Source organism: Pollachius pollachius (genome assembly GCF_949987615.1).
Source record: "Pollachius pollachius genome assembly, chromosome: 14".
In the NCBI taxonomy this organism is placed as follows: domain Eukaryota; kingdom Metazoa; phylum Chordata; class Actinopteri; order Gadiformes; family Gadidae; genus Pollachius; species Pollachius pollachius.
Genome location: NC_136947.1, coordinates 17,079,354 through 17,105,828, shown reverse-complemented (window position 1 = coordinate 17,105,828; position 26,475 = coordinate 17,079,354). Strand labels below are relative to the sequence as shown.

The 26,475-nt window shown below is 41.6% G+C and overlaps 4 protein-coding genes across 7 annotated transcripts; 2 read left to right on the top strand and 2 right to left on the bottom strand.

Annotated features, from left to right (window-relative positions):
- Positions 1-164: 164 nt before the first annotated feature.
- prkab2 (protein kinase, AMP-activated, beta 2 non-catalytic subunit) lies at positions 165-4,992 on the bottom strand. Its single transcript, XM_079750387.1, has 8 exons — positions 4,921-4,992; positions 3,946-4,113; positions 3,415-3,575; positions 3,096-3,189; positions 2,658-2,772; positions 2,400-2,533; positions 2,191-2,259; positions 165-1,937 (listed from the first exon to the last, which is right to left on the bottom strand). Exons 2-8 carry the CDS (start codon positions 4,102-4,104, stop codon positions 1,860-1,862), a joined length of 810 nt encoding a protein of 269 aa, XP_079606513.1. The 5' UTR covers positions 4,105-4,113; positions 4,921-4,992; the 3' UTR covers positions 165-1,859.
- Positions 4,993-5,183: 191 nt separating this feature from the next.
- LOC307085549 (mitochondrial adenyl nucleotide antiporter SLC25A24-like) lies at positions 5,184-11,318 on the bottom strand. The gene is made up of 10 exons (XM_079750380.1): positions 10,962-11,318; positions 10,615-10,741; positions 10,337-10,424; positions 10,085-10,196; positions 9,045-9,203; positions 8,526-8,678; positions 8,291-8,398; positions 7,446-7,613; positions 7,122-7,272; positions 5,184-6,887 (listed from the first exon to the last, which is right to left on the bottom strand). Exons 1-10 carry the CDS (start codon positions 11,139-11,141, stop codon positions 6,706-6,708), a joined length of 1,428 nt encoding a protein of 475 aa, XP_079606506.1. The 5' UTR covers positions 11,142-11,318; the 3' UTR covers positions 5,184-6,705.
- An 843-nt stretch (positions 11,319-12,161) lies between these two features.
- Positions 12,162-19,297, top strand: eeig2a (EEIG family member 2a). The gene is made up of 11 exons (XM_079750383.1): positions 12,162-12,393; positions 13,338-13,458; positions 13,880-13,909; positions 14,298-14,414; positions 14,809-14,855; positions 16,025-16,122; positions 16,377-16,460; positions 16,594-16,813; positions 17,143-17,279; positions 17,605-17,668; positions 17,882-19,297. Exons 1-11 carry the CDS (start codon positions 12,248-12,250, stop codon positions 17,922-17,924), a joined length of 1,107 nt encoding a protein of 368 aa, XP_079606509.1. The 5' UTR covers positions 12,162-12,247; the 3' UTR covers positions 17,925-19,297.
- A 644-nt stretch (positions 19,298-19,941) lies between these two features.
- On the top strand, positions 19,942-23,845 carry prpf38b (pre-mRNA processing factor 38B). 4 transcript variants are annotated; one of them, XM_079750378.1, is made up of 7 exons: positions 19,942-20,337; positions 20,697-20,765; positions 20,966-21,117; positions 21,266-21,326; positions 21,873-21,890; positions 22,434-22,648; positions 22,775-23,845. In XM_079750378.1, the coding sequence occupies exons 1-7, from the start codon at positions 20,134-20,136 to the stop codon at positions 23,478-23,480; spliced, it is 1,425 nt and encodes a 474-aa protein (XP_079606504.1). In that variant the 5' UTR covers positions 19,942-20,133; the 3' UTR covers positions 23,481-23,845. The 4 variants fall into 4 exon arrangements, with proteins under 4 accessions (XP_079606504.1, XP_079606502.1, XP_079606503.1 ...); XM_079750376.1 differs by having other exon boundaries at positions 22,434-22,672; XM_079750379.1 differs by having other exon boundaries at positions 20,319-20,337; positions 20,697-20,776; positions 22,434-22,672.
- Positions 23,846-26,475: the final 2,630 nt, after the last annotated feature.

Here is a 26,475-nt window from a genome sequence, read left to right as displayed (position 1 = left end):
AACAGAGAGTGAAGAGACTTTCTGCATTGTTATACATACCAAAGGATAATGAACATTTTGAATTACACTAACAGTAACTTCAGCAAATTTTTTCAAGTAACTCAAAGATAATTTGGGTTCATACAATATGATCTCTTTAACACAAAGTTAATAAGTTAGTTCGATTTATTCGCAAACAAGTAAAAACCAGTACCCTATAATTGAAAACAAGTTATTTGCATTTTCTATGAAGACAAACGGTTTGAAAATTCTAGTTTTGGTTCAAGCTTCACAATATCCCCTCCCCACACTTTTAATTTTTTCATTCTGAGCAACCAACTAATCAACACTTGAAGCCAATCTTAAAGTGATGTCCTAGTCAATTAGAAAACATATGTGTTGTGTGTTATTTTCACCAACTTCATAATTAGGACCCTACCAGAAATTCCTCCAAACCGATGATTATGGCACTACAATAGACAAAATTGAAACATTGTGCTGATAAAAAAAAGGGAGACATTTCAAATCAATTACAAACATGCATTGTCTTTTCCATCCTTAACAGTGCCAAATAATGAAACATATCTATCTCAACAGTGACAGCCGTAGCAAAACTTGGCATGATTGCCTTTAGTTTTACACGACACTCAGAAAGAAAACATCAATGTTGGTTGTGAGAAAGCAACATTGATATCAATCAACACATGCAAAATAGCTATAGCAACAGGAACTGTTTGCGTGCTCAAGCCACTTGATATAAATATACATGCCAACACATCAGTAGTCAAATACAGTACATCCTTATGGACAATCTTTTTAAACACAGATAAAGCACAAAAAGCACTGCAATCTTAACATCTCTATTTTTTAAAAAAACAAAAACAGAAGACTGGACTGCAGTCCTTCCAACCACTACAGTACAAGACTTGTAATGCTGCATAGTCTAACGGTTAAGTCAATGATCCTGCGCTGATTAAAGTGCTGGCAGCATTAGGAAACGATGAAGGCAACAGCTGAACTAAACCAGTGTGGTGCCTGGGACCTACATTCCACTAACACCAGCCTGATTAAAAAACTAAAAAGGAAAAGGAAATACTCTGACTCCCCACACCCAGTTCTATTGCACTTGATCAGGCAGCCTCCAGCCTCTGCCATTAGTTTGCTGGCCTAACTATTAACCCTCCCTTTCTATGGTACTCTGCTAATGGAAATGAACAGACTTTGGCCATGGTTACACTTGCTGTTTCAATGTGAGCTTTAGGATCTGATTACACCATTATAACCACATTCTGAGGTTGCCTATGGACCCATTATCGCCGTGCTTCCTGTTGAAAAACATCACTTCCTTCAAGTAACGGCTGTAGTGTGTCGGGTCTGAATATGAAGGACACTCCTCTATTATATAAACTTAATCTCAAAAACACAATCAATAAAGCTGGCTGTTTCTATGCATCTCATAGGGAGATGCATAGAACATACTCTTAATCACACTCTTGACACTCACAATCTCCAAGGTGACCAAAACACACAAATACACACGGTGGTTCGCCATGTCCCTTAATACCAGTTAACCGTAGACTGTGAATCAATCCTCATTGTACCTTCTATCCAGCCATGAGTGAAGAGCAGGCTCTGCATTGCCAATTGCTCCACTGACCACACTCTATGGATCCATGTTTTGGCCAATGCTATTTTCTACCCAGTGCCCTTAGAGGAGAACAATGTGCCACTTCTGAAATTGTCTGCTCATTGACTGGCTTTAAGCTTACCCGTAAACTGTTGCTTCAGTGCAATACTTGGCTAAATGCGATGATTAAAAAAATTCAGTGGATTCCACACATGCAGCTCTCTGCTATCTAAAAGCCAAAGCGGTTGAGGTTTTAGATGGGCTTGTACAGCAGTGAGGTCACATACTTCTTCTTGTATCTGTGAGTGGCACTTAGCACCATAACCCCATCCTGAAAGGCAAAGGGAAACAGACAGGGAGTTTTGTTATTCTAATGTATTAATGGGTATGCAAGGAAGAAATGTGCATCATAAATGGCTGTTCAATGGTTGACCCAATGATTTCCCACAAATCCCACTCCCATTACTATGCAGCATTGTGATTGTGCACAGACTTCTGAGAGCGGTCTGTACTAAACCGTGGTAATAACCATATGCTCAGACAGTTTATAGAGCAACGATGAAGCAATCGTTTGTCCGGCTCACCTTTATTGACAGGGCGTAAAGGTGATTCAGCATGACGTGGTTTGGTTCTGGCAGCAGTGCCGGGTCACACTGCGATGGTGAGAGGGCACAAGACCGAGAGTGAGAGGGTGAGTGAGAGAGGTAGAGAAACACAGAAAGAAAGTTTACAATTACAGTGAAAGGGTCGAAAAGTCCAATAAAAAGCTGTGGAGCGAGAAAGGCCAGCTCACAGATATGTTGGTGTCCTTGTTGAGTATGACTTGGAGGAGGTGAGGGGGTAGGATGGGCGGGGCCTTGAAGCGCTCCTCGGGTTTGAAGACGTAGTGCTCCTGTCCGTAAGGTCCTGGCGGGGAGCTGGATAGATCTGGAATCGCCCAAATGGTTCAAAAACAACACAATACCATCCCACCTCGGACAGTGATCGACTTATCCATCGTGTGATCGTAATGGGATGACAAACGTGGCGGGGCCTGAACCCCATGACTGACCTGTAGTGTCGGAGCTGTCCAGGGAGTCCACCTGCAGGGCGTCGAACACCTCGAAGTCGGACTTCCTCACCTGGATCAGGTTGTTGATGGTGCCCAGCTGGCTGGTGACCACAGTCTGGAAGTAGTGGCGTGTGTGCATCAGATGTAGCCACGAGAGAAAAAAGAGTTTCCCGAATAACTGCCATTTAGTTCATTTAGAACGTAGCATTTTAGGTCTTTGGACACGTTTAGGCCACCTCAAAACACTAAGGAACCCAGATCTAGTAGATTCTTCTGACTTCATTTAAAGCTGGCTGGCTGGCTGTATGGATGTTCAAATTTCAATAACTTAAATTGCTTATTTGTTCATCTATGATATGATTTGAGTAGTATGATTTGCAGTTCAGGTTACTATACTACATGAAGAAGCTGAACCTTTTAGCTGAGCTGTTCCTGTACCTCTGAAGGGTCATGAACCCACTGTCCATCCACAAAGAACTTGTACTGGTGCTCTCCTTCTGGCAAGTCCAAGATGGCTACAAAGTCATTATGGCTGAGGACACAGAGTGACACACCATTATAAGACTACAAAACAAAAAATTATTGATAATTAAAATGACTGCCTGGTACGTTTACTTACAGTACCTGATTCAGACATTTAAAATATTTAGATCAGGGTGTGCATGTAACAGTGATTATCGATCCAGTGCACTTACATTCTCAGATCCCACAGACACGTGTATTATGTAAACCATGTAAAAATCATCGCTCCCGTCACCTTTTATTGAGGGGGATTTTGGTTCCCCAGTTGTTGAAGGAGCCGGCGATGAAGACATCCTTGCCTCCCCCAGCCCAGCGGATGACAGTAGGCCTGGCCTGGGGCCCCGTCTTGACCAGGTCCTCTAGATCTGGGGCGGTGAACTCCTTCTCCCCAGACACCTGGTGGGGAAACAAACAGCGCTTCAGTCATGTCCCCTCTATCAGGAGCCCTCGTCCCATTCCCTCCCCTAAGAACAGTTCACATTGGTTGTGAGAGTGAGCAGTAGAAGAAGATATTTAACAATGACTCAACTCAAATAAATCTCAAGACACCAAATATTTTTTGTCGAAAAATGTATGAATGTCCAGTCACCCCAGCAGCTATTAATTTAGTCATATCTATTCTCTATCTCCAGCATTTCATGGTGCACATTTGAATGGAGATGTGGCATGTGTATTAAACTGAAAAAATAAACTATTCATTCAAAATAAAGGGCATGAAAAAATGATAGCTGTAATGTAAAGTGAAAAACACGTTTTCATGAGTTACCTTTGACTCTGAACCATGAGTATTGAAGATGTTGGGATCATCTGTGCTGTCCACCAGCTTGTTGCTGTGTTCCTGGTCTTTGTGGCTACTGCCACTGTCAGAACGATGAGCCTTGGCGCCATGGCGGTCAGAGGACACCCTGTCACTTGTGTTACCCATGCCAACCAACTTCCCAAAAAAATGCAATTACCACTATTAGAAACTATTAATAATAACAAAACAACACCAACACTGCTGGTATGATGATATCTAATATAGAGTATGCATAAAGCTGCTGATTAGTTTGTCACGGAGAAGAGGGTAGTGTTGGGTATTATTTAATTATATAGCTTGTACTGAAGAGTTAAAGCTAACGTTATAACTAGAAGTAAGATAATGAAACATGATTGGCTGGGCTGTATTGAATTAATGTTCAGGTTGACTGCCTCGTTAACATTGGATAAGTCATATTCATTTTGAAAACAATGAAATCACTCAATTGAAAAATACAACGAATGCTAACGTTACATTAAATATCTTTAATAAATGACTAACGAAAAATCTCAGAGGTCAGATGAATTTGCGCGGAGATTGTTATGGCAGCTTTGTGTAACTTAATTTATATATTTTCCAATACCCAGTCGTGGTTCATATTCAACAAGTTCGACATCACTGATCATACTAGTGTACAACGCGGTTCTATCTGCATGGTGTTAAAAGGACCGCTTGGTGCGTAACATTAAATATTGATGTTCTTCCAATAAGTTGAGCTGTGTTCAAAGGAGCCATGTTGTCGCCCTCGTTCGCCCCCTCCGTCCCCCCAAACTCAACACTATATACAGCTACAATATTTTTAGCTAGCGATGGACGACTCTTAGCTTCGCTTTAACATTCAATCATTAACACCTTCAAGGATTTAGTCCGTCTGTACACTTGCCCAGCAAAATACTACAAACGAACTCAAACTATTAATGCGATGACAAATAAGCGCCTTACCAATTGTAATCAGTTTTGAAGTTTGTTTTTATCTGAAGGCCCACCTCTACATTAAGTTCGACAGGAATCCCCAGCTACGGTGTCTCGCTAGAACAAACTTCACGCGGGATAGCAACGCGATAGACCCAAACATGCACGAACCATTGACACGAACCCATTGGGCAATCAACTATACAAACAATGTAAATACGTAACAGCTCTGCCTTCACATCCTTTTTGAGTCTACAATTTCATTAAACAATAACCTCATCAAATCAACAACATTGTATAATATATTTTATTTCGGGTTTAGGTTTTATTTGTATTTTAAGTATTAAAATACAACTGTTGAGGCAGTCTTTGACATGCATACACATTTACACACATTTATCATTATGTTCTAATGATTCCAATAGAAATGGGCCAAGGGTCATTGTAGACCCTGCAGACGTCATACCTCATCATACATACAGTGGTCTGTGATCCTTGATTATTCTATCAACATGCTCAACAACTATCAAAGCCATTTTAAAATAGGCTCAAGAGGTCTACCTTCTCAACCCCAGAACATACAGATATTGAAAGCATAATCCAATTTTCAATTAAAAAAAGAATTGTTTTTTCTTTTAAATGGGATTGATCTAGTAGCTCACATCTTTTGGTCAGTGCGACACACACTCATACATTACAGAAATTGAACATTTTCTTTGCAATTCAGTCAGATACTTACATTCACAAGCACGACAACAACCTGGAAGCGAATTGGTTTTCTTGAAGTTGCATGGTAACAGCATAGACATTGTAAATAAACACTGTAAATTAAATGTACATCTAATGTCTGAAATTGTAAACATAGTACCCATCAAAACACTCAATGCCACAAAATGGTGACGCATTGAGTGAATTTAAGGCACATTAAATAGTTTAAAAACATTCAGATGAGCCATTGCGGTTTGTTTCGCATTGCTACACTGAACGTGTTGACATGCATTAGTAAAAACATGTACTTGAAAATGCATACACAAACAGCCAAAAGTCAAAACAAAGGATACAGAAATGATAATGATCTAACCCTATTAAGAATAATTAAAATCATGTTGGATTTCTTTGCTTTCTTTGCTTGTGAAGATAAGATTATCTTAACTCTGTTCAGTGTTTCTGCAAGATTAATTCATATCATAGCTCATACATAAATAAGTCAATAATAAAAGTTTAGTAGTCTCAAGAGCATTGGAATATTTTTTCCACAAAAATAAAATGAGTATTAATCTGTTGTATTTTTCAGAATTACAAATATCTTATTTCAGATTTTTGGTCAACACCCTGTCATCCCCACAATTCTGAGAATAATTTGGAATTACTGTATATTTTAAAACACAAAATGGGGTGTTCAAAAGAGCGAACCAGGAGCTGGTGTGATGGTGTGAATATTATTCAAATTAAGTTGAAACTTAATTTGAAACTTAGCCCCCTGGACAAGCGCCAATCCGACAAACTTCCTTGAAGAAAAACAATGCTTCACAACTATAGGATCCTATTGCACAATGTATTGGTATATTCTATTGGTATATATTCTTTGAGACTGCTCACAAGGGAATGGCATTAATTTAAAATGTCAACCATTTAAACGCATGCATTCCAACCAAACAACCCCTGCTTGGGTTACCAAAAATTGAAAAAAACATCATGATTCTTGTTCCTTTTACAGTAGCGATAAAATGTTCTTGGCTCTTAACGCATGGTTCACTCTCTGTCATTTTGGAATCCTTAAATATAAGACCTATAACTTCCAATTGATTTGAAATATCACTTGGCGATCCCTAAACCAGTCTTCATGTATTCATACACCACATAACTAATGCTGACTGCGGGGATGACCTTCATGAAGTTAGGCAGGATGCCCCTGTAGAGTCCAAAGAATCCATCTTTGACCATGATTCTCTTCACAAGCTGGCTCATAGTCGGCTGGTCGGACGGATCCAGAGTGGCTGAAGAATCAAAAAGATAAATAGTTCAGAAATTGTCTCAGATCTAATGTACACTATCTAAAAGGGATAATAGCATTGTCTAAATGATTAAATTGTTCAATCAAAGTTTGATCAAAAATAGATTATCCATCCAGTCACCCATTAATATGGATGACTACTTCCCACAACAATATATACCCTTGCCTGTACTATTGTGCTACCATTTAGCACTGTTGCCAAAATATGAGTACTGACCCTGAGCTTGCATGCGTGTGCGTAGGAGTGCTAGGGGGTAGCTAGCCAGCTGACCACATGTACTGGAGATGGTTCCACAGCCGAGCAAAACCAGTATACCGGGGTTGGCCGTGTCTTTGGCATAGTGGGACAACCAGGCATTCTTGAGACTCTGAGACACAAGGGAATAAAGCCAATATAGAGAATTGCACTGTTATAGTAAAACTGCTTCGTAAGCAATTTGCATTCACATGGCCCATGATTTAGGGGTTGATGCATTCCAAATATTACTTAATTAAAATGAGTGCACTTTATTTTGAAATGTCATCGACAGGGTGAGCTTACCTCATACACAGCGAGGTCAATGCCAGCGTATGGAATGATGCCCAATAAATTAGGAAGGTAGCCCTTATAGAAAGCCTTGACACCCTCTTTGTGGAGGATGGTCTTTGCACAGTCAAACATCCCTGAAAACTGCCCTGTTTTCCTCAGAGTCAATCTGGTCTTCATCAACTTAGCAACAAGAAAAAAAACACAGATTACCAATAAATATTTAAATTAATCATTATTAGCATATTAACCTCATGAAATATGATGAATAGTAATACCTATTCATTAATTTGTCCAATTTTTTTCTTCAAATACAGTATATCTAATGACAAAGGCAGTGAATGCATTACTTTCTTTCTGTTGATGTGCCTCAGTCACCTGTGTTTACAATATTCTGTGTTGTACACTCTACAACGGCTGCGTTCCCCACAGGTTCTCAAATAACAAGGAGCTTTTTTACAACACTCAGACCAGCTCTCTGTGCATTGTGTGTTTGCTTAAGTTGAATGCAGTAGTCACACCATGTAAATATATTGTAAGTAGGAACAAAATATGCCTACTGGCTCAACTTCTATTTGTTTAGGGATTAGCATTTCGGAAGCACCAGCTGAAAACAGGATAAAGTAGTAGTTTCTTAACGCAGAACTCAATACAATGTTCATAGTCTGTAAAGAAAGCGTTTCAAACTTTCTGGGGACTCATCAAGATCAAAATGCAAACTGGTCCAGCCAGACGCACTGATTATGGAGATCATGCAATGGATTTGTAGAAAACAGGATGAAAACAGAGACGCAAGAGGAAGAGGGATCGAATGATCCTAGAGTAGGGTCAGGATGCATCAGATGCCTCAGAGGCCTTACCTCCATGGGGTAGAGTGCTGTCTGTGCCGTGGCCCCGGCCAGAGACCCAGCCATAAACCTCTGGTGTATCTCCACCTTGCTGCCCTCTGAAGACAACAACTTCTTATACTGCCGGAGACAATTCAATATATTTTAAGCAAACTTTACAAAAATGAATGATTGATTATGTAGGTCTACGCTCACCCATAAAGACACACATCACGGAACCCCCACAAACACACAGACTTGGTCTTACTTGCTCATAAGCCATGAATTTAATGGAGGTCTCTGGAGCGATCTTCAACACATTCACTCCATTCCCCCTCCACAGCGAGGTGACTCCGCCCTCCTTGATCATCTGCTTGAAGCCCCCAGAGAGGCTGATGCGGTGTGTTTTCGAGGAGTGAACCTGCAGCCCAGACACAGAGGCCGTCAAACAACGGACACACTCAAGATGAACAAAATCAACTTGTTTAAAGGGACACTATTTCACCATTAGGTGTGGTGTTGATTAGTCATTACAAGCCATTTACAAATTGTACTGTTTTGGACATCACACGTTGGAGTCTCCAACACAACCCAGATGTATTATGATAGATTAGCCTACTGGTGGGTACATTCCCTCGGGCTGGTCGGTGGGTCTGTCTGGGTCACTAGGGTTGATTTTTTTAAATGGACTGCAATGGCTTATATCACACGATGATAAAATGGGATGTTCATACACAGGTGAAACAAGGCTGATTTGCAGGGCAGCTGTGTGATTTCAATGCTCCACCTGCATGAAGACCTTCATCCGGTCCAGAGGGGCGGTGCCAGTGCGAGAGATGGCCCCAGCCACAGCCCCGGCCGCCAGCTGCTTCCACCAGATCCCAGAGGTCTTCTCCTCCTCCGTGAACTCGTCCGGGATGGCCAGACTGTCGCCTATGTCCAGCACCTGGTGAGGAGGGACGCCACACATTACAGCTTGGGGGGAGTTGGGGAGTTGTGGAGATTGGGTCAGGTATCAGAAAAGGGCCATTCTTCCAAAAAGACATAAAACTCAACGCATGGCCGGTAAGGGTTATAAATATGACAAAAGATCATTTGAGCTATTTAGGATTATTTTATTGTTTTCTCTATTTCTTTTATATGAACTCGATAGAATAGGGTTCTTCTTATTTAGGTTGACACACATGGACAAAGCAACATGAGCACAAATCAGAGTTAGAGTGTCAAAGTATGTCAACAGCGTTGAAGGCAAAACCTGCAAAAACACACACTTACTAATCGCAAAATCTAATGATTCTGTGGGATGTTTATTGACAGGCAGCCTTCTCCCATAAATGATACAACCCCACCTTCTAATCTGAGGAGCCAACCCTAATGAACAAATAGGGTGACTGTTAGGAAAACAATGCAGCAAGGTTCTGCTTATGAAATCCTAATCTCAAGATTTTGAGGTGACTCAACCTTTGTACTTGGGAGCTTTATACTCGTTCAGATAAACTGCAGCCACATAATAGGGACACTAGTCCTGCTGTCTACCTATTGTGATTCAAAATCGTAAATGTACCAGGTGCGACGCTACTGGAAAGACCTAAAATGACAGACTTGTGAATTGTGGGAGGTAGCTGGGGGGAGGACATGAGAATATGAGAAATTCACTAAGGTGTTACCAACCCACAATAAACTAGGACAGTACTTCTGAAGCTGCCTTTAATTGGTCGGCTGTCAGGTAAAGACATGTTTTATCAGTTTTAGGCTGAAGGCTATTGGCCATGGTTTGAAAGACTTTGTCTTTTTCTGATGGACATAGGCGGGGCTTTTTGTCTTTACCGAAGAGTGTTTCCAGTAGTGTATGATGTCGTCCAGGTTGTGGGCGGGGTTGAAGAGGAAGTGTTCCCGCCATTCATTCCAGTCCACCATCATGGTCCCATCGATGTCCATGCTGGCCACCCACACACACACACACACACACACACACACACACACACACACACACACACACACACACACACACACACACTATAATGAATAGACTGGATGGCAACTGCTATCGGTGTATAACGGATATACATTTATAGATACCTCTGTAATATCTTCTGGGCATCTTTTTTGGATACAGACATGCCCAACTCAGAAAGGGACTGCTGGATTTCAGTGGCATCGATTCGTCCTAGGTTATACAAGGCACCGATATTCAACGTGCATCCTTTTATGTAGCAATATATATACATTGACATACAGGGAGTTCTGCATTGTTCGTACCAAAAAAAGAACATTAACATAGAGAATTAGAAATTGTTTGTAGTGTAACGATTAGAAGTCAACATGTGTGTTCAACATGCGTTTCATGTATACCTTACCATCGTTGTTTTTGTCCAGGCTTTTGAATGTCAGGCGCAGTTTCTTCTCGTGCTCTTTCAGGTATTTAGTGAACTCGCTGAAGTCCAGGCTCCCATCTTGGTTTTTGTCACCAGACGATACGATTTTCTATGTAAAAAAATGTAACTGTTCTGTTTCCACCAAATCGAAGTACCTACTCCAAAATGTTTGAAACAAAAACACAGACAGCCACACACACACAGCCACACACACACACACGCACACGCACACGCACACCGATGCACACACACACTCTCACAAATACACACACAGACACAGACAGCGACACACACAGATAGTTGTGGAACCTGTTTGCGCATAGTTTTACCTGTGCAGCCCCTTTGCGGAATATGCCCATAGCAGCTAGGCCCGTTCTTAATTCAGCCACATCCACCTTCCCATCTTTGTTGGCATCAAGCTTGTCGAACAGCTCTTGGTATGTCTTTTGACTATCAGCATCCCAACACCGTGCCTTTCTGAGTAAACACGTATGCAATGTCTGATACATTGTAGAAAGTGTCGTGACAATGTTGCAGCAAGATGTCCTGAGCGAAAATTTGAAGAAGCAAAGTTATCAATTCATCCTTCAAACCGGGCGCGCCTCTAGCAAATTTGGTCTGCACCCGTCGTTCGAAATACACTCGTTTGCAATTAGCCGAATTGCTGTAAACATCCCCATACAACACAGTCGTCTTCCAGGCTTAAGACGGATTCAGGAGGGTCGCAGGGAACTGCAATACTGGAGGGCGGGGCGTAGGCTACGTAGCCTTTCCCGCTGTACGGAAACAGCCGAAAACTAGGCAAGCGTCATCTCTCTCTTTATCATCATTTGTCTCTTTACCCCTTACAAAAACCTTTTTTTTGTTTTTAAGATGTATATTATCAATGCAACACCACAGGAGATCAGGATAAATGTAATGTCCTATCCTGTATAGCCTATATATTAAACGTCATATTTATATTTAAATTAGGGCTTTGTATTTTTTTGTCAGTAGAGGGCGACGTTTCAACATATTGAAATTGTAATTATTTTAAGTTATTTGTTTTTCTGATTTGCAGATGTGATCTAGTTATATGTTCCAATTTATCACATTAAATGAAGGTCTCGAGTCGTTATAGGCCTGCCTGATTATTTAAAGTAATCTTACAACAATTGTTATTATGATGCAATATAATATATATATATATATGTATATATATATATATCGCATCAGATTATATAATATATCCCATTTTTGTACATTTGTTCCTGTATTATAGGCCTATAGATGTTTAATATATAACAATGATGAACACTGGTGAAATCCATGGACCTATTAAAGAAATCCCAACGATGCTTAGGTTTTTTTTTGTTGTCAACACTCAACACGAAACCGCCTAGTTTAAACTTCCAATCACATGAAGACTTCTCACAACGTCATATATTTCCTTCGGCCATCATGTGGTTGTTGCTCATTTTGAATGGAGGGTGCGTGCGAGTTGCGTGGTTACGTGCCTTGAGAGCCGAGAGAGCCGAGAGCTGCTCGGAGTCACAGAGCTGTCGTGAGCGACAGTAAACTGTACAGCTGTCCGCGGTGAACGTGTCGCTCGTCTTTCCCTTGGAGCTGATCGATTATGTCGTTTATTCTGATGAAGAAAAAGAAGTTCAAATTCAGAGTGGTGTTTGAGCTAGACGATCTCTCCTCAGTTCCCTTCGTGAACGGAGTTTTATTCTGTAAAGTTAGGCTGATAGATGGTGGCTTTTCAGCGGAGTCCTCTCGGTAAGACACTATTTATAGTCACTAGTTGGCTTCACCGCTTGCTGTTCAAAAACAACGTAATGCAATAAGTGAAAGTGTTTCTGTCTCAGTTTTAGTTTTGGTCTTATCTAAGAGTCTGAGCGATTTAAATCGGAATATCCTACATTCTTAGGAGAAGGCCTATTGTTATTGTGTCGCTATGTTGACTATGTATGTTATGGATCTACTTTAGAGTTGTTTAACCAATTAGAAACATTTTAGGTCTAATCATCTTTGCCATGCTCATGGGTAAGGATATACGTTATTATTGAAAACAGAAACAAAATGTATGCATTGAAGAGTTCTCAAAATCAATGATCAGTCAATCAATGTGTGATAAAGGAAAGAAAGACACTTGACGTCTTTGTTTCCATCGTTGACCTCATCATGGATTAAGCATATTGAACGCATGACAAAACATTGATTCCACCTCATCTTAATTTTCCTTCCTTTAAGCATGAACACCTAGAAATGTTAGAAACCCTCCTGTTGATCAGAACAAAAAATATATTCAACCCAACGGCTTCTTTAATCAGTCTGTTTCTACATTATTTAAAACAAATAGGCCTACCCTTTGGCAAATCTTAGAGGCATAGTGTTAGTCACTCTGGAAAAATAGGCACACAGCTGAAACACATGCCAAACACTAACTTTTGTCCCTCACACGACTTTGCTATGGCAACTGCCTGGATTTCCAACTCTGTAAACATTATTCTCTGGTCCCTAATCTTGCTCAAACACAAGCCCCCTTCCATTCTTGTACCGTACATTTTTGAATTGACATCCAAGTTAAATATGTCAAATGTGCTCAGATTCATAATATTGCATAGGCAGAGCTGTATCTACAGCGAATAATTAATGACGTTGTGTTAACTCTTCCACGGTCCAAGTTAATCTTTCATATGTTTTATTATTTTTGCTCCCAGGGAGACGGTCCAGGCTAACTGTGTGTACTGGAAGAAGAAGTTGTCATTTGTGTGCAAGATGAGTGCCAACGCTGGGACAGGTGTACTAGATCCATGTGTGTGTCGAGTGTCTGTGCGCAAGGTAATCGCAACATGGATTGGTTTTTTTTGGAGTTCACCGCTAACGAAAAAATGTTATTATTTTGTATTGCATTGTATTATTAATCCCATTGACATATCACAGCATGTCTTCAAGTGGGCATTGCAACGGACTAGCACACTTTAATATGTTTCTTCAATATCCGTTATATTCAAATATTATATTTATATTAACCGTTATATTAACCTTTTCGTTCATTTCACCATGATATATATCATTGATTATATATATCATAGAAAAACCATAATTGCTAGGGAATCATTTTCTGGCACAAAGTGCATAAATGTGTGGGCTATAAGAATAAATAGACCTTCAATACAATTAAACGGTGACATTTGAAGTCAACTGACTCACAGACAGAGAAAGGGGACTCCACTCACATGTTTTCTTGTTCTTATTTTAGGAAATGAAGGGAGGGAAGACTTTCGTAAAGGTAATGTTACAATCTTAAGACTTTTAAAATCATTCTTCAAATAAAAACTATCGGGCAAAGAGATAAGCTGGTATTCATATCACAAAAACACACCATGATAACAACATGATTTGAATCATAAAACCATGATACACTGTGGGCAAGGGTGGTTGAAGGTCTCCTTAGTTAGGTGCGGTAAGCCAGCCTGATTTTTTTTTTTTTACAATTCCTCTTTCCGGTGTTGGTTACTTATTGCTTTCAGTGATAACTTTCACAATGTTGAATAATAACAAACCTGAAAAATACCCAGCCATTCATAATGCTTTAATAAATCAGTCTGACATGAAGCTTCCACCTAATATGTTAGGGTTTTATTAATGGGTCCCCATCTCTTGTGAACCCTTTACAGCTGGGCTTTGCCGACTTGAACCTTTCCGAGTTTGCTGGATCGGGCAGCACCACGCGGCGCTGTCTACTGGAGGGCTACGACACTAAGAACACCCGACAGGACAACTCCATTCTCAAGGTGCGCACATGTGAACCGCTACCCAGAATCTACTGAGAATGGCTAGGAGGGAAGGTATGACTTGTAATGACCCTGATCCGGTACAAGGCATTCAGTTGCTTCCTCCCTCAACTAAATCACCGTTTCTTGATGTGAGGAAAATGCGAAATCAGCATTACAAGTAAACATATAATTGCAAATGAAGGTAACTTGGACAACCGTGATGTAATGCTCATGGCAATGTTCTGGCATGTCTCTGTTTGTCATGCCTATGGCCCTGAAATGTCATTGAGAATATGTGGAACGATCCCTCAAAAAACCTATTCTCAGATATTAAGCACATTAAGCATAGATATCTTACCCTTGACGTGTTACTTCAAAGTAAAGCTGCTAAATCAGTCACCTTTTGTTACAGGTTGTTATCACCACACAACTAATGTCGGGAGACCCATGCTTTAAAACGTAAGAACACATTGAATTTATTAAATGTTTTAATGTTCAACATCTAGTATGAATATTTACAGACAGTGTTACTGCTGTGCTGTAACACCGTCTGTTTGTCTGTCTGTCTGTCTGTCTGTCTATACATGTGGAAATCTGGTTTAAATTTTTAGACCAAAATTGAGATTATGGTATTTGAGGTGTGCTGTAGTGTTTGAGGAAGTGCTGTAGAGGATTTCACTCTCCACAATCTGAATATAGTGAGTACAGGAAGCTGCATCTTCACATCCTGTCTAATATATAATCAGAAGCACACCTAAGTGCTGATAAGACTTGGTATTACTTGTGTTACTTTGCATATTTCTTGTCAACTGGTATGGCCTTGATTGACTCATTGTTAATCAAAGCAAGCATGAACGTGAGACTGCCCATATTATATGATAAGATAAGATGAATTTGGAAGACATACGCAATAGCAGGCTATTCCCTGCAGTTATGGGGTGATTAGTCACCAACGGCATTGCAGCACGGTGTGGCTAGAGCTTAGTGTGTCAACCATTCCGTCTTTTCTATTCCCCTGACACAGTATTTACCCTCAACCCATTCATGACCAACACCTTGTTCTCATAACACACTCTGTTGTCTAGGCGATGGTTAATGTGTAACCTATTAAAGGAGAAGCACTATTCTTTCAGGTTATTGCTTTGCTCATATTGCGTGGAGGCTCAACAGGAGAGTAAAGAGGAAAGGCTCTGGCTGGCTCATGCCATTCCTCCTTTGTTGTATGAATGTCTGTGGAAGTATTTTTCAACCCTCCCTTTAATTCTTCGTCAGACATTCTCACTGGTCTAAACATGGAATTCATCCTTTCATCCTTCCTTCAGCTGAGCCCTAAGACATTCCTCAATTTAGTTATTTAGGAATGTCCCCTCTTGTTCTTGTAGATAAAACTGATCCTAGATTGCCAAATTATACACAGTCGGTTTACGCCACTAGCAATTTGGCTGCTATTCTGCTCAAAGATTTATAAAAAAGTTGTAGGTTGGTTTAGTATTTGCGTGTATTTTAGTCACTGTGTGTGTAAGAGTCCTCTCAATAATAGTAAGATAATGAATGGTGTGTCTTCGCCTGCCTGACCAAACCTTCTCCTCTAAATAAGTCCACACCCCTCCCATGTGTTTTCCCCCCAGGCCTGCATCTACTGCCACGGTCCTAGGTTTCCCACACACTGAGTGCCTGGAGGAAGCCCGAAAGGGAGGGGACGTTCACTTGCCCCAGCATATGAGTGGTGCGTACAAGTCGTGATTCACAAACCTGTTCTGCTAGTGCTGAAAAACATGGAGTCACGGCCACAAAAACTACAAGAAATAATAGAAAGACAAGAAAACATAAATTATTTGTCCTGATGATTGACAGAATAATGTTCTCATACTGTGTCATTGTTTTTCCGGATTACAAAATTAGCAAATCTGGGTATGACATTGAATATTCTTTAAAGTAAGTGTTGTATAGAATGAATATGATCTGTTTCGTCCACTTTAGAAAGCAGTTCAGTCCCAGATGAACTCATGCGCCTTACTCACTCCAGGACTTCCAGCTATACTAGCCAGCATTCAAAGATCTCAGGTACACACACTGTCTGTCTGTCTGTCTATCTGTCTGTCTGTCTGTCTGTCTGTCTGTCTGTCTGTCTCAAACTTTCTCTTTCAAAAATAACCTTGCTCCCTTTCCTCTCGCTCTCTCACGCCATCCCCCCCAGGGTACAGCACCAACCACTCCCGCTCCTCCAGCCCAACAGAGCTGGGTCACCGCCGCAACCCGTCCGGGGAGTCCGCCTCCACGGGCATCGGCAGCATCATGGAGTCCAGCGAGCAGCCGGGGACAGAGCGGGCCGACAGGGACAGCAGGTCCTCTCCATCCACCCCGCTCAGCCCCGGCCGTGCTGCCGAGAAACCCTCCACCCCGGCCAGGCCTCCAAGGTAACACAGTCTCATCTGTCTCACACGCAGCAGGTCAAACATGATGTTTTTGCTTGGTATACGGTGATAATTATTAATGAGATTGGGGAGATGATACAAATTTTATTGCCTCATCACTTGCCTTCAAAGTACATGATCTAACCCCTGCTTAGAAAGCGATGTATTGAACCCTCTCTCTTTTATTATAGATAAAACCGCGCCAAATCGCGCCGAGGTTTATCACATTATGCAAGCTTGTTTCCACTATTGTATTTCATGTGACGCATCTACGCCCAGGCTTCAGCATGACTTTCCCTCCCCCTCCCCCCACCCACCCACGCACCCACCAGGCACCCCTTCAAACAGAACTCAATGGAGAACCAGCTGAAGAGAGTGGACGCCACCCGGGTGGACGCCGATGACATCATCGAGAAGATCCTCCAGAGCCAGGACTTCAGTCAGGGCTTCCTGGACTCCAGCGCAGAGGGTACATGAATATCTGATCTCTTAGACTCCTGGGTGTGGCAGTCGGTAACATGCTACATTCTGAAATCACACCAAGGGGACACTGTGCTTGTGCTTGTGATGGAAGAGATATCAGTGCTGTTGATTAAGCACATACATAGGGAGTAGAGTTACAACAACAGATGGATAATAAGACCATGCACTACACTGGTGTTGTTACTTAATAGTGCATTGTAGTTGGATAGTGATATTTGTTTCCTTATGTGGATTAGCCTTTTATATTGTTATTAATGTCAAATTGTCTCTTTCTCTCTTTGTGTTTGTGTTGTGTGTTTGTGTTGCTACAGAGGAGGGGCTCAGGTTGTTTGTGGGTCCTGGGGGCAGCACAGCTTTGGGAAGCCAACACACACGGTATGTGTTATATGATGTAACCTACTCCTCCATAATGATAACACAAGTTCAATCCATCTATGATTTTATAGTATTACAAATGGCATGCATGTGCGGGACAAAAAGCAAGTAGAGCAGACATTAATGCCACAGGAATTCTGCATTTGCTCCAGGCTTTAGAGCCCTGCTTGAAATCTGTCTGTTTATCCGTGGCCCACTGTGGTTCTCTTTCAGGGCGGGGGCTGGGGCCTTCGAGCAGGTGGTGATCAAGCGCTAGACTCTGGAAAGCATGTGTTTGTCAGACAAGGTGCCTAGCTGCAGATGCTCGAGAGGGACTTAGCCAACTCGAGATCCAACTCTAGCCTGACTTCAGAGTAAAAAAAAGAAAAAACTTTCATCAGGATCTGGACATGGGGAGCTCACTAGTGTTCATGAAGTGAAAACATGTCCGGAAGCCTGCTCAAACTGAGATTAAATGTTTTTTTTGTTATTGCACTTTTTAACTACTGTCTATCCCTGTGCGGAAAAAGTGCGAAGAAAACAGTTACTAATATGATCAAGCTATACAGGGTTTTAAGACTATTTTGTAAATAGTTTGTTACTGTTTGAAAGCACAAAGACATGGGGTATATGTACTGTTGGGTACTATTTGATATGGTAAATGGTTTTGCTATACAAGAAACTTTGTTTCTTCATCTACTGTTTGCAACTGACATGGGGTTGAAAAGATGCTGGTTTCATTTTTCATAAGAACCTTATACTGACAAAGATGTTAAAAGTTCCTCAACGTTGGTGAACATGCGCCTACGTTGATATTGGTCTCTTGTCTGACCAAGACAGAGGAAGTAGAACCGAGATTTAGGAAGCACGTAAGTAGTTCCTTAAGCAAAGCAGTGGAGAATCATCATTGAGTGCTCTCACTGAATAGTCAACTTGTTCACTAAATAAAATGCTGATTTGCAGGTGAGGACCCATTGAAGGGGAAGGCTGGCCTTTCCTACTGTGGCATTCAAGCCTCCATCTTAGAATGGTTAGAGTATCCATTGTGCATGTTTAGCTGTCAGTTTAAATATTTTACCTCTTCCCCAAAATCCTGAAATTATAATTTATACAAAAATCATACCAGTAAGGATAGCCATTAAAAAAAGATTGATGGCTACCCAATTTCAGAAGACTTGCATATATTTATGCAATTAATTTGTTTTGTCTGTATAAGAATCAAACAAAAAGAACATGCTCTATTTTTGCAATTAGTCATTAGCCACGGATGGCAGCGCCCTCCACATTGTGGTGGACAAATCCACTTCTGTTCTAAATATTCTAATGGTATCAAACGCACACTTTGTCTTTTTTTCAGTGCAGGAATGTATTCAGGTCAGTGTATAATGGTCCCTACCACTTTCTGAAAATAATTTTATGCTATGTTTTCCTTGTGTTTCAGTATAATCCACAGGATGTTAGTATTGGCCCTTAAATTCTATTTTTTAAATGACTTATTTATTTTCAAGGTAGTGGTTCTGGACAAGGTACTCTTTTTTCTTTTGTCTAAAATGCATTTGAATTGTTTTCAAAGGCTGTATATTATTGTAGATGTTAATCTCAGTTGGCAAAGAATGACAATCCAGGTAATAAAAATGCTTTTTTTATGTCGTCTTTGTTGTTTATTTGCTTTGTGACCTACAAGTTTAATTCAGAATAATTAAACAGCCCTTCTCTCGTACTATGAAAGTATTATTTTACACTACTTTTGCGATATATGAGTAAAAGCTTTATAGGCCTAAATAGACAAAAACGTGACATAGGTCGACTGGTGGTGGTCATAAATTAGCCTTCCATCCTACATTAACCTAAATATGTACAGGTGTTAAAGTGAAGTATTTAAAAAAAAAAAAGATGCAATGCAGGAATCCAAGCGTGGTAGATAATTTATAGATATACTGGATAGTTTAATTGAAAAGTGATAGCTTATACTGAATACAGAGTACGTGAAATGCATCATTTCCAGGATGCACAACCATAATAGCTAGTTAGTAAAATATTTGACATACTAGCCTTAAGTGTTGTAAGATGAATTAAGAAATAGTTTTATTATGCAATTCGTTTTTTACTTCGGAAACCCTTGGAGAATTAGGCCTACAGACCCCATTTACAATATTTGATATAATGTTTTAACTGTTTTATTTTTTTATTTAAAAATAACGGCGCTAAACTGGTCCAAATCCATTCAGTGGGCGGGGTCACGTTTTGGGACGTACTGGGGTGACGCACACGTTACGTTCAGCAACAGACCACTGCAGCACTCCGGTCGACCCGCCGCTCTCATTGCAGCACTAAGCACCGCGCCGTTCCCGCCGTTATTTATCGAAAATACTTTATTCAATCCATTTCTGGTGATCATTTAAGATCAAATATCGAAGATAGTTTTGATGGGATTGTAATCGGAAACCAACGCGGCGGGTAAAGACAGCGGCGTGGGTTCAGCCATCATGGCTAACGTCGGGAATCAGCAGCAGGCCATTAACAAGACTGCGCCTGGGAAACATGGGAACGTATTGCCCCTATGGGGTAACGAAAAGACTATGAACCTCAACCCCATGATTCTAACTAATGTCCTGTCTTCGCCGTATTTCAAAGTTCAACTCTATGAACTTAAAACATACCATGAAGTCGTTGACGAAATCTACTTTAAGGTACTGAAACCTCACTGCTAATGCTAACATGCTAATCTCGCAGCTAATGCTAGACAAATGCTAGCTCAATACGATGTAAACTGCTAACGTTATTGCACTGCATTGTATCGATTTGAGTTGCTACCAGCCGTATGTCTTTCGTCCTTGTTACATCAATAGTAAATCGTTACAATTTGCACCTTGTAATTTTAACCTTGATTTAAAGCCAATTGTTTTTTGGTACTACCGTACCTACTGTAACAAACGGCGAGTTGTGTAATCGTTTGTTTGGATCAGCCGATGTGTACAGTATCGGCCAAACCATGAACTACTATTACTTTATGACCATTACTGATCTGCCCAATATTGACCCTCTACAGGTGAATCACGTCGAACCATGGGAAAAAGGAAGCAGGAAGACCGCGGGTCAAACTGGAATGTGCGGAGGGGTAAGTGAGAAGTACGTGGTTTTTAACTTTCCAACTTGAGTGCCTTTTCGTTACTGAATGGCGTGTCACCTAATATTGCATTGGCAGGCAGCTGTTTCTTGGGTTATGTGCAGAGTAGAGGTGGGCTATAAGGTCGATTTTCAGTAGTGTGGTTTCTCTTAACATGTCAAGTAACTAACAATTGAATATTTCCCTTTCAGGTGCGTGGAGTAGGAACTGGTGGTATTGTGTCCACTGCGTTCTGTCTGCTGTACAAATTATTTACGCTCAAAATGACTCGCAAACAGGTGATGGGTCTGATAACTCACACAGACTCTCCCTACATCAGAGCACTTGGATTCATGTACATACGGTATGATTGTCTCTTCATTCATCCTTTTCTCAAATTATTAATAAATAGCAGCCGGAAACACCACTATATTTCTATATTGAGTATATATTGTTGTACCTTGTTGTACCTATGGCATCCTCATCAAACATGTATGTTTTTGAATGAACAGATACACTCAACCCCCTCCCGACCTGGTGGACTGGTACGATGGCTTCCTGGATGATGAGGAGGTATGTCCCCACGGGTAATGATTTAATGTTTCTATCTCTTAGCAGTTAGATCTTTCTCTTCATGAATGACACGACATTGGCACGGCAGATGTTTAAAACCCTGTTCTTTCCTTGTTGTGATGCTCATAGCTGACTCTCACCTTTGTCTTCATTTGGCTAAATTCTCCTCCAGTCTGTAAAGTTGCATAGCTAAATTTGATCATTGCTGTACTGCTGGTTTAATGGGGGTGAGTATGAATGAAACAGAGAACATCTTGTAGTCCAATGTGATCTGAAGGCATGTCCTCTCTTTTTGATGACGTGTTATTAGGACTTGTTGCACAATTGAAAACCAAAAAAATAGGATAAATGCAGATGGATGCATATCTTTTCAGCGCATTCAGTTTATTCTAACAATTCACTTTTGATATATATACGCTTATTTCAAATCCTAATTTGACTAATGGGCTGTGCAACCAGGCCTATTATGGTGTACCAATGAAATATACATAAACTGCTCAAATGACATCCTACCAAATCGGTTAATTCCCCTGTTCTTTTCTTTAGATGCCCATTGCGCAGCAGGTGAATTGGATAATGTTTCTCAGCACTGTTGGTTTGCGTGTGTGAGTGCAAAGCGGCTGTTCTCTACCATATAAAGTTGATTTCAGTTCGACTGGTGTGCACCGGCGTACATACTCCAGTCTGTATTGACACTGTGGGCAGGATCAGTGGTAAACAACATGAGAAAGCAGATGCTGGGTGATGGTATCGCATGTGTCCATTTTAGAGATGAATGGGAAAAAGGCCTGACATTCAACAACTCATTTTTAGGTTGAATACTTTTGCCAACTTAATTATTGTTAATCCAGACTTTGGGAGAATGCCACTCAGTTACGTTTAAAGGATATTTAGGGAGCATTCCTTCTTCTCCAATTCAAATCAGACACATTTGACTGATATTTGAGAGATTAAGCTAGATGAACAGAGGTGAAGTTTCAGTATTTGGTCATCACAAAAATATCTTCCAACTAAAGCGAGCCATCATGACATCAAACAGATATGTACCACCGTGGCTCACACGTGCACTAACTGCATTCTGCACGGCTCTGCCCCCTCTCCGTCCAGGAGCTCGACGTCAAGGCCGGGGGAGGCTGCATGATGTCGGTGGGAGAGATGCTGCGCTCCTTCCTCACCAAGCTGGAGTGGTTCTCCACCCTCTTCCCCCGCATCCCGGTGCCTGTGCAGAAGATGATTGACCAGCAGATGAAGGCCCGGCCGCGGAAGATCGTGGCCAAGGAGCCCGAGGCGGAGGCGGAGGCGGCGCCCACCGAACCAGCCAGGCCAGTGGAGCGCCGCCGCTCGAGGTGATGCAGCCGGGCTTTCCCGGCTGTAGAGCTTCAATGAGCCTTTCGCCTTGATCGCTCTGAAGGCCTTGCCCTGACGTGCGTCTTAACGTGTCTCCACAGGAGCCCCCGGAGGACCCCCAGCCCACGGCGGTCCCCAAAGCCGTCTCGGTCGCCCAGCCGCCACGGTGAACGGGAGCGTCACGGACCCAGCTTCGACCGCGAGCTGGAGAGGGAACGAGACCGCCAGAGGAAAGAGAAGGAGGGCAGGGGGGATAGGGACAGGGAACGAGGAGGAGGAGGAGGGGGGGGGGTTGGCGGTGGCAGTGGCGGGGAGCGACGCAGGTCCCGCAGCGACGACCGTAACCGCGAGCGGAGGAGGAGCCCCAGCGGTAGCCGGGAGAAGAGGGGCGAGCGGAGAGACAAGGAGAGGGATGGAGGTGCGTTGGAGAACGACAGGAGCAAGAGGAAGGACAGGGAGCACCACAAGGACCGGAGTGGAGACGGGGAGAGGTCGAGGGACAAGAAGAACCGAGGCGAGCCAGATGATAGGCGGCACAAGGAGGAGAGGGACAGGCACCGGGAGGAAAGAAAGGCCAAGCGCGCCACCAGGAGCAGAAGCAGGGAGAAGCGGCACAAGAGCAGCCGGACGGAGGGCGGGGGGGAGGAGAAGAGCAGGAAGAGGGACCACAGCCGGGAGAGGGAGCCGCGCTCCCATAAGCAGAGCGGCAGCAAAGAGAAGAGCCATCGTCACCGAGAGTCCAGCAACGACCACGGTAAACACGGAGACCGTCGAAGGAGCCACAGCAATGACAAGATGTCCTCTTAAAGCAATATCGCATTCAAGTCCTTTTTTTTGTTCTTGATTGTTCTAGTCTTTAAACTCTGCCCCACAGATGATTTGTTGGCAGAGAGAGACATGAAAGGGCCTCCTTGGGTCTATCTGTTGTATTGGTTTATGTTTATTTTCTGCCTTTTTTTTCACTTTTAGAACACTGTTAGTCTGATATTTGAAAAGTAATTTTAATTTTCTATGACATTTCTCCTGACATTCTATGGCATTGTACATAATGGGTCTGAGAAAGTTTTGTCCCTTAGAGCCCCCCAACGAAGGGGATTCGTACCACATGCTTACCCCTGATTTATGCTGTTGGGGTAATTGCTCTGTTGCATTTTGTTTTCTAATAAAATACTTTTACTGAATATGACTGCTTTGCCTTTATAAAATGTACAATTGAATATAGAAACACACGCAGCATTTTTGTTTAGCTTTTTTAATATACTTCTGAGAATATTTCCATATCTTAAATATTGTTAGAGATGTGAAACACCGATACAATTCTATTATAAAATGTACATGGTAAATTTAGCAAAATAAAGTTAGAATATTTATTTTCCTCTTGCTCTGAGTCCTTAATATATAATAGAATTTATTCACAAACAATTCCTGTGGCTGAGGAGCTCAGAGCCTGTGGAGGAAACGGTTCATCACTTCCTGTTGGCTACATTGGTGATTCTGTAGTAGGCCTATAAAATCATCAATGCCCTTTGAAGTACTGGATGGAGTAGGTTTGAGTGGATAATGCAGCATGTGAGACATCATTTAGGAATATGCCATGGTTATATATTGTTGAATTTCTGTAGACTATCCACACACATACCCATAAAAGGGGGTGGGATTGTAGTGGTTAAAATGATAGACCCCAAGTCGAAAGGTTTGGGTTGAACCCAAATGTCTGCAGTCTACCTGTAGGCATCGTTGGCCAAGATGCCTATCCGCTACGCGCTCCATAGTCAATGTGTTTCTCTGGATAAAGTGTTTGCTAAATGATGTGATAGATTATATGGCAGGTTAAAAGTACACCTAGATTATATTCTCTTGACTGGGAATCACAGATCTATAAACTACAGCTATACAATCACAGTGATTACTGTTCTGCTATTCATTTAGCAGCAAAGCCAACAACATCTTCCAGTGAGAGTAATTGCTCCCGCAACAGAGGCTCTCTGCCCAGCCGGTGGTTCTATGCTGTTTGAACACACTTGGGCTTCGAGTAAGATCCTACAGTGCTGGAGCTCTCTGCCCGCACTGACAGGCAGTAGGTGGAGTCTGGGCTGAGGTCAGTCAGCATGGTTTTCTCCCCGTCCACACGCAGGGTCTGAGTGTTGTTCTGCTGGCTGATGACCAGGCTGTAGAAGTCCACTCCCCTAACTGGAGACCATTTGACCACCAGGACCGTCGACCCTTCCACGATGACCGACACTATGGGGACGGACAGGGCTGCTGTTGGGGACACGGGTAAGATGTTTTTAGATGATTAGGATTGATTTATAGATATAGCTTAAAGCAATGTTTTAATAAAATCTTTGAATGTTAAAGATGAAGATATATTATTGTTATTATAACTTTATTCAAGAAACAGGAAGGTCCACAAAGACAGCACAGTACATAGATAAAAAATATATAAATATATATATATATACATACACACATACATACATATAGCTATACATACACACACACACACACATATATATATATATATATATATATATATATATATATATATATATATATATATGTGTGTGTGTGTGTGTGTATATATACACACATACATATATAAAACAATACAAAACATTAAAGAAGGAAGCAAATGAGGCATTTCCAATTATAATTAGAACACATTTAAAACACATACAAGCTTCGAGTCCAATGTTTCCAGAAGCAAGATGAGTACCTTGTGTCACTCTGAGAGATATCAGTTAGAGAGACACAATAATCGTGTTCAAAGACCCAGTCAATCTGCCCATGAATCTATGCATAACATTTCTCAGAACAGCATTAAAAGTGGGCACATTGTTTGTCACAAACACTTCACTGGCACTACCCCCCCCCGGGAGTTTTAAGCAAAATTCTCAGAGCATCATTATATGCCACATGAAGTTTTTTCATTTTCGCTTTACTATAATTACACCACAGGTGTGCAGTATACAGTGGAGTGCAATACGTTTTGAAGAGCGATATTTTAACATCAGTAGTGCACATGTAGAATTTGCGAACCAGCATGTTTGCCTGCCCATACAGTATACCACATTGACGCTGCACACCATCATCATCACAGAGGTCATCTCTTATCACATGTCCCAGATATTTAAACTTCTTTACAACCACTAGTGGTTCACCTGCCAGTGAGAAAGAAGGAAAGACAAGCTTCCTATCCTCCTTGGTTCTAGCAATCAGTACCACACTTTTCGTTGAGTTAAATTTAATATCATACATTATGCCATATTGAGAGCATATTCTAAGAAGCTGCTGCAGGCCAGCACTGGAGGGAGACAGTATCAGACCAAATCATCAGCGTAAAGCATATGATTAATGAAGGCTATCCCCCACCAAACAGCCAGTTCTACACTCCTTTAGCTCTTTAGATAGATGATCCATGTACAGATTGAATAATAGCGGGGACAGGATTCCGCCCTGCCGCTCTCCATTGGAGACATAAAAGGGTGTGGACATACTCATCCCTATGCCCATATAAATGGGCATGGCATGAAAGTCAAGATCTGTGGTATCTTCTTCAGTAGGCTAATAAAAAAGAATACAGGTTGTGACTTCAAAACAGAAATGCTCCCCAAAGAAAGAGAACTCACCACTGTTGTTGTCCCTGAGGTCCCTCCTCCTACGTCCTCCTCCTATCACTGTAAAAGTTTAGCCGTTATGTTAACATAATGTTGAGGTGTATAACCGTACGCTCCCTGTATGTATACTTTAAAAGGAATTGTATGTGTCACCTGTCACCGAGGTGTTATAGCTAGATCAGCTC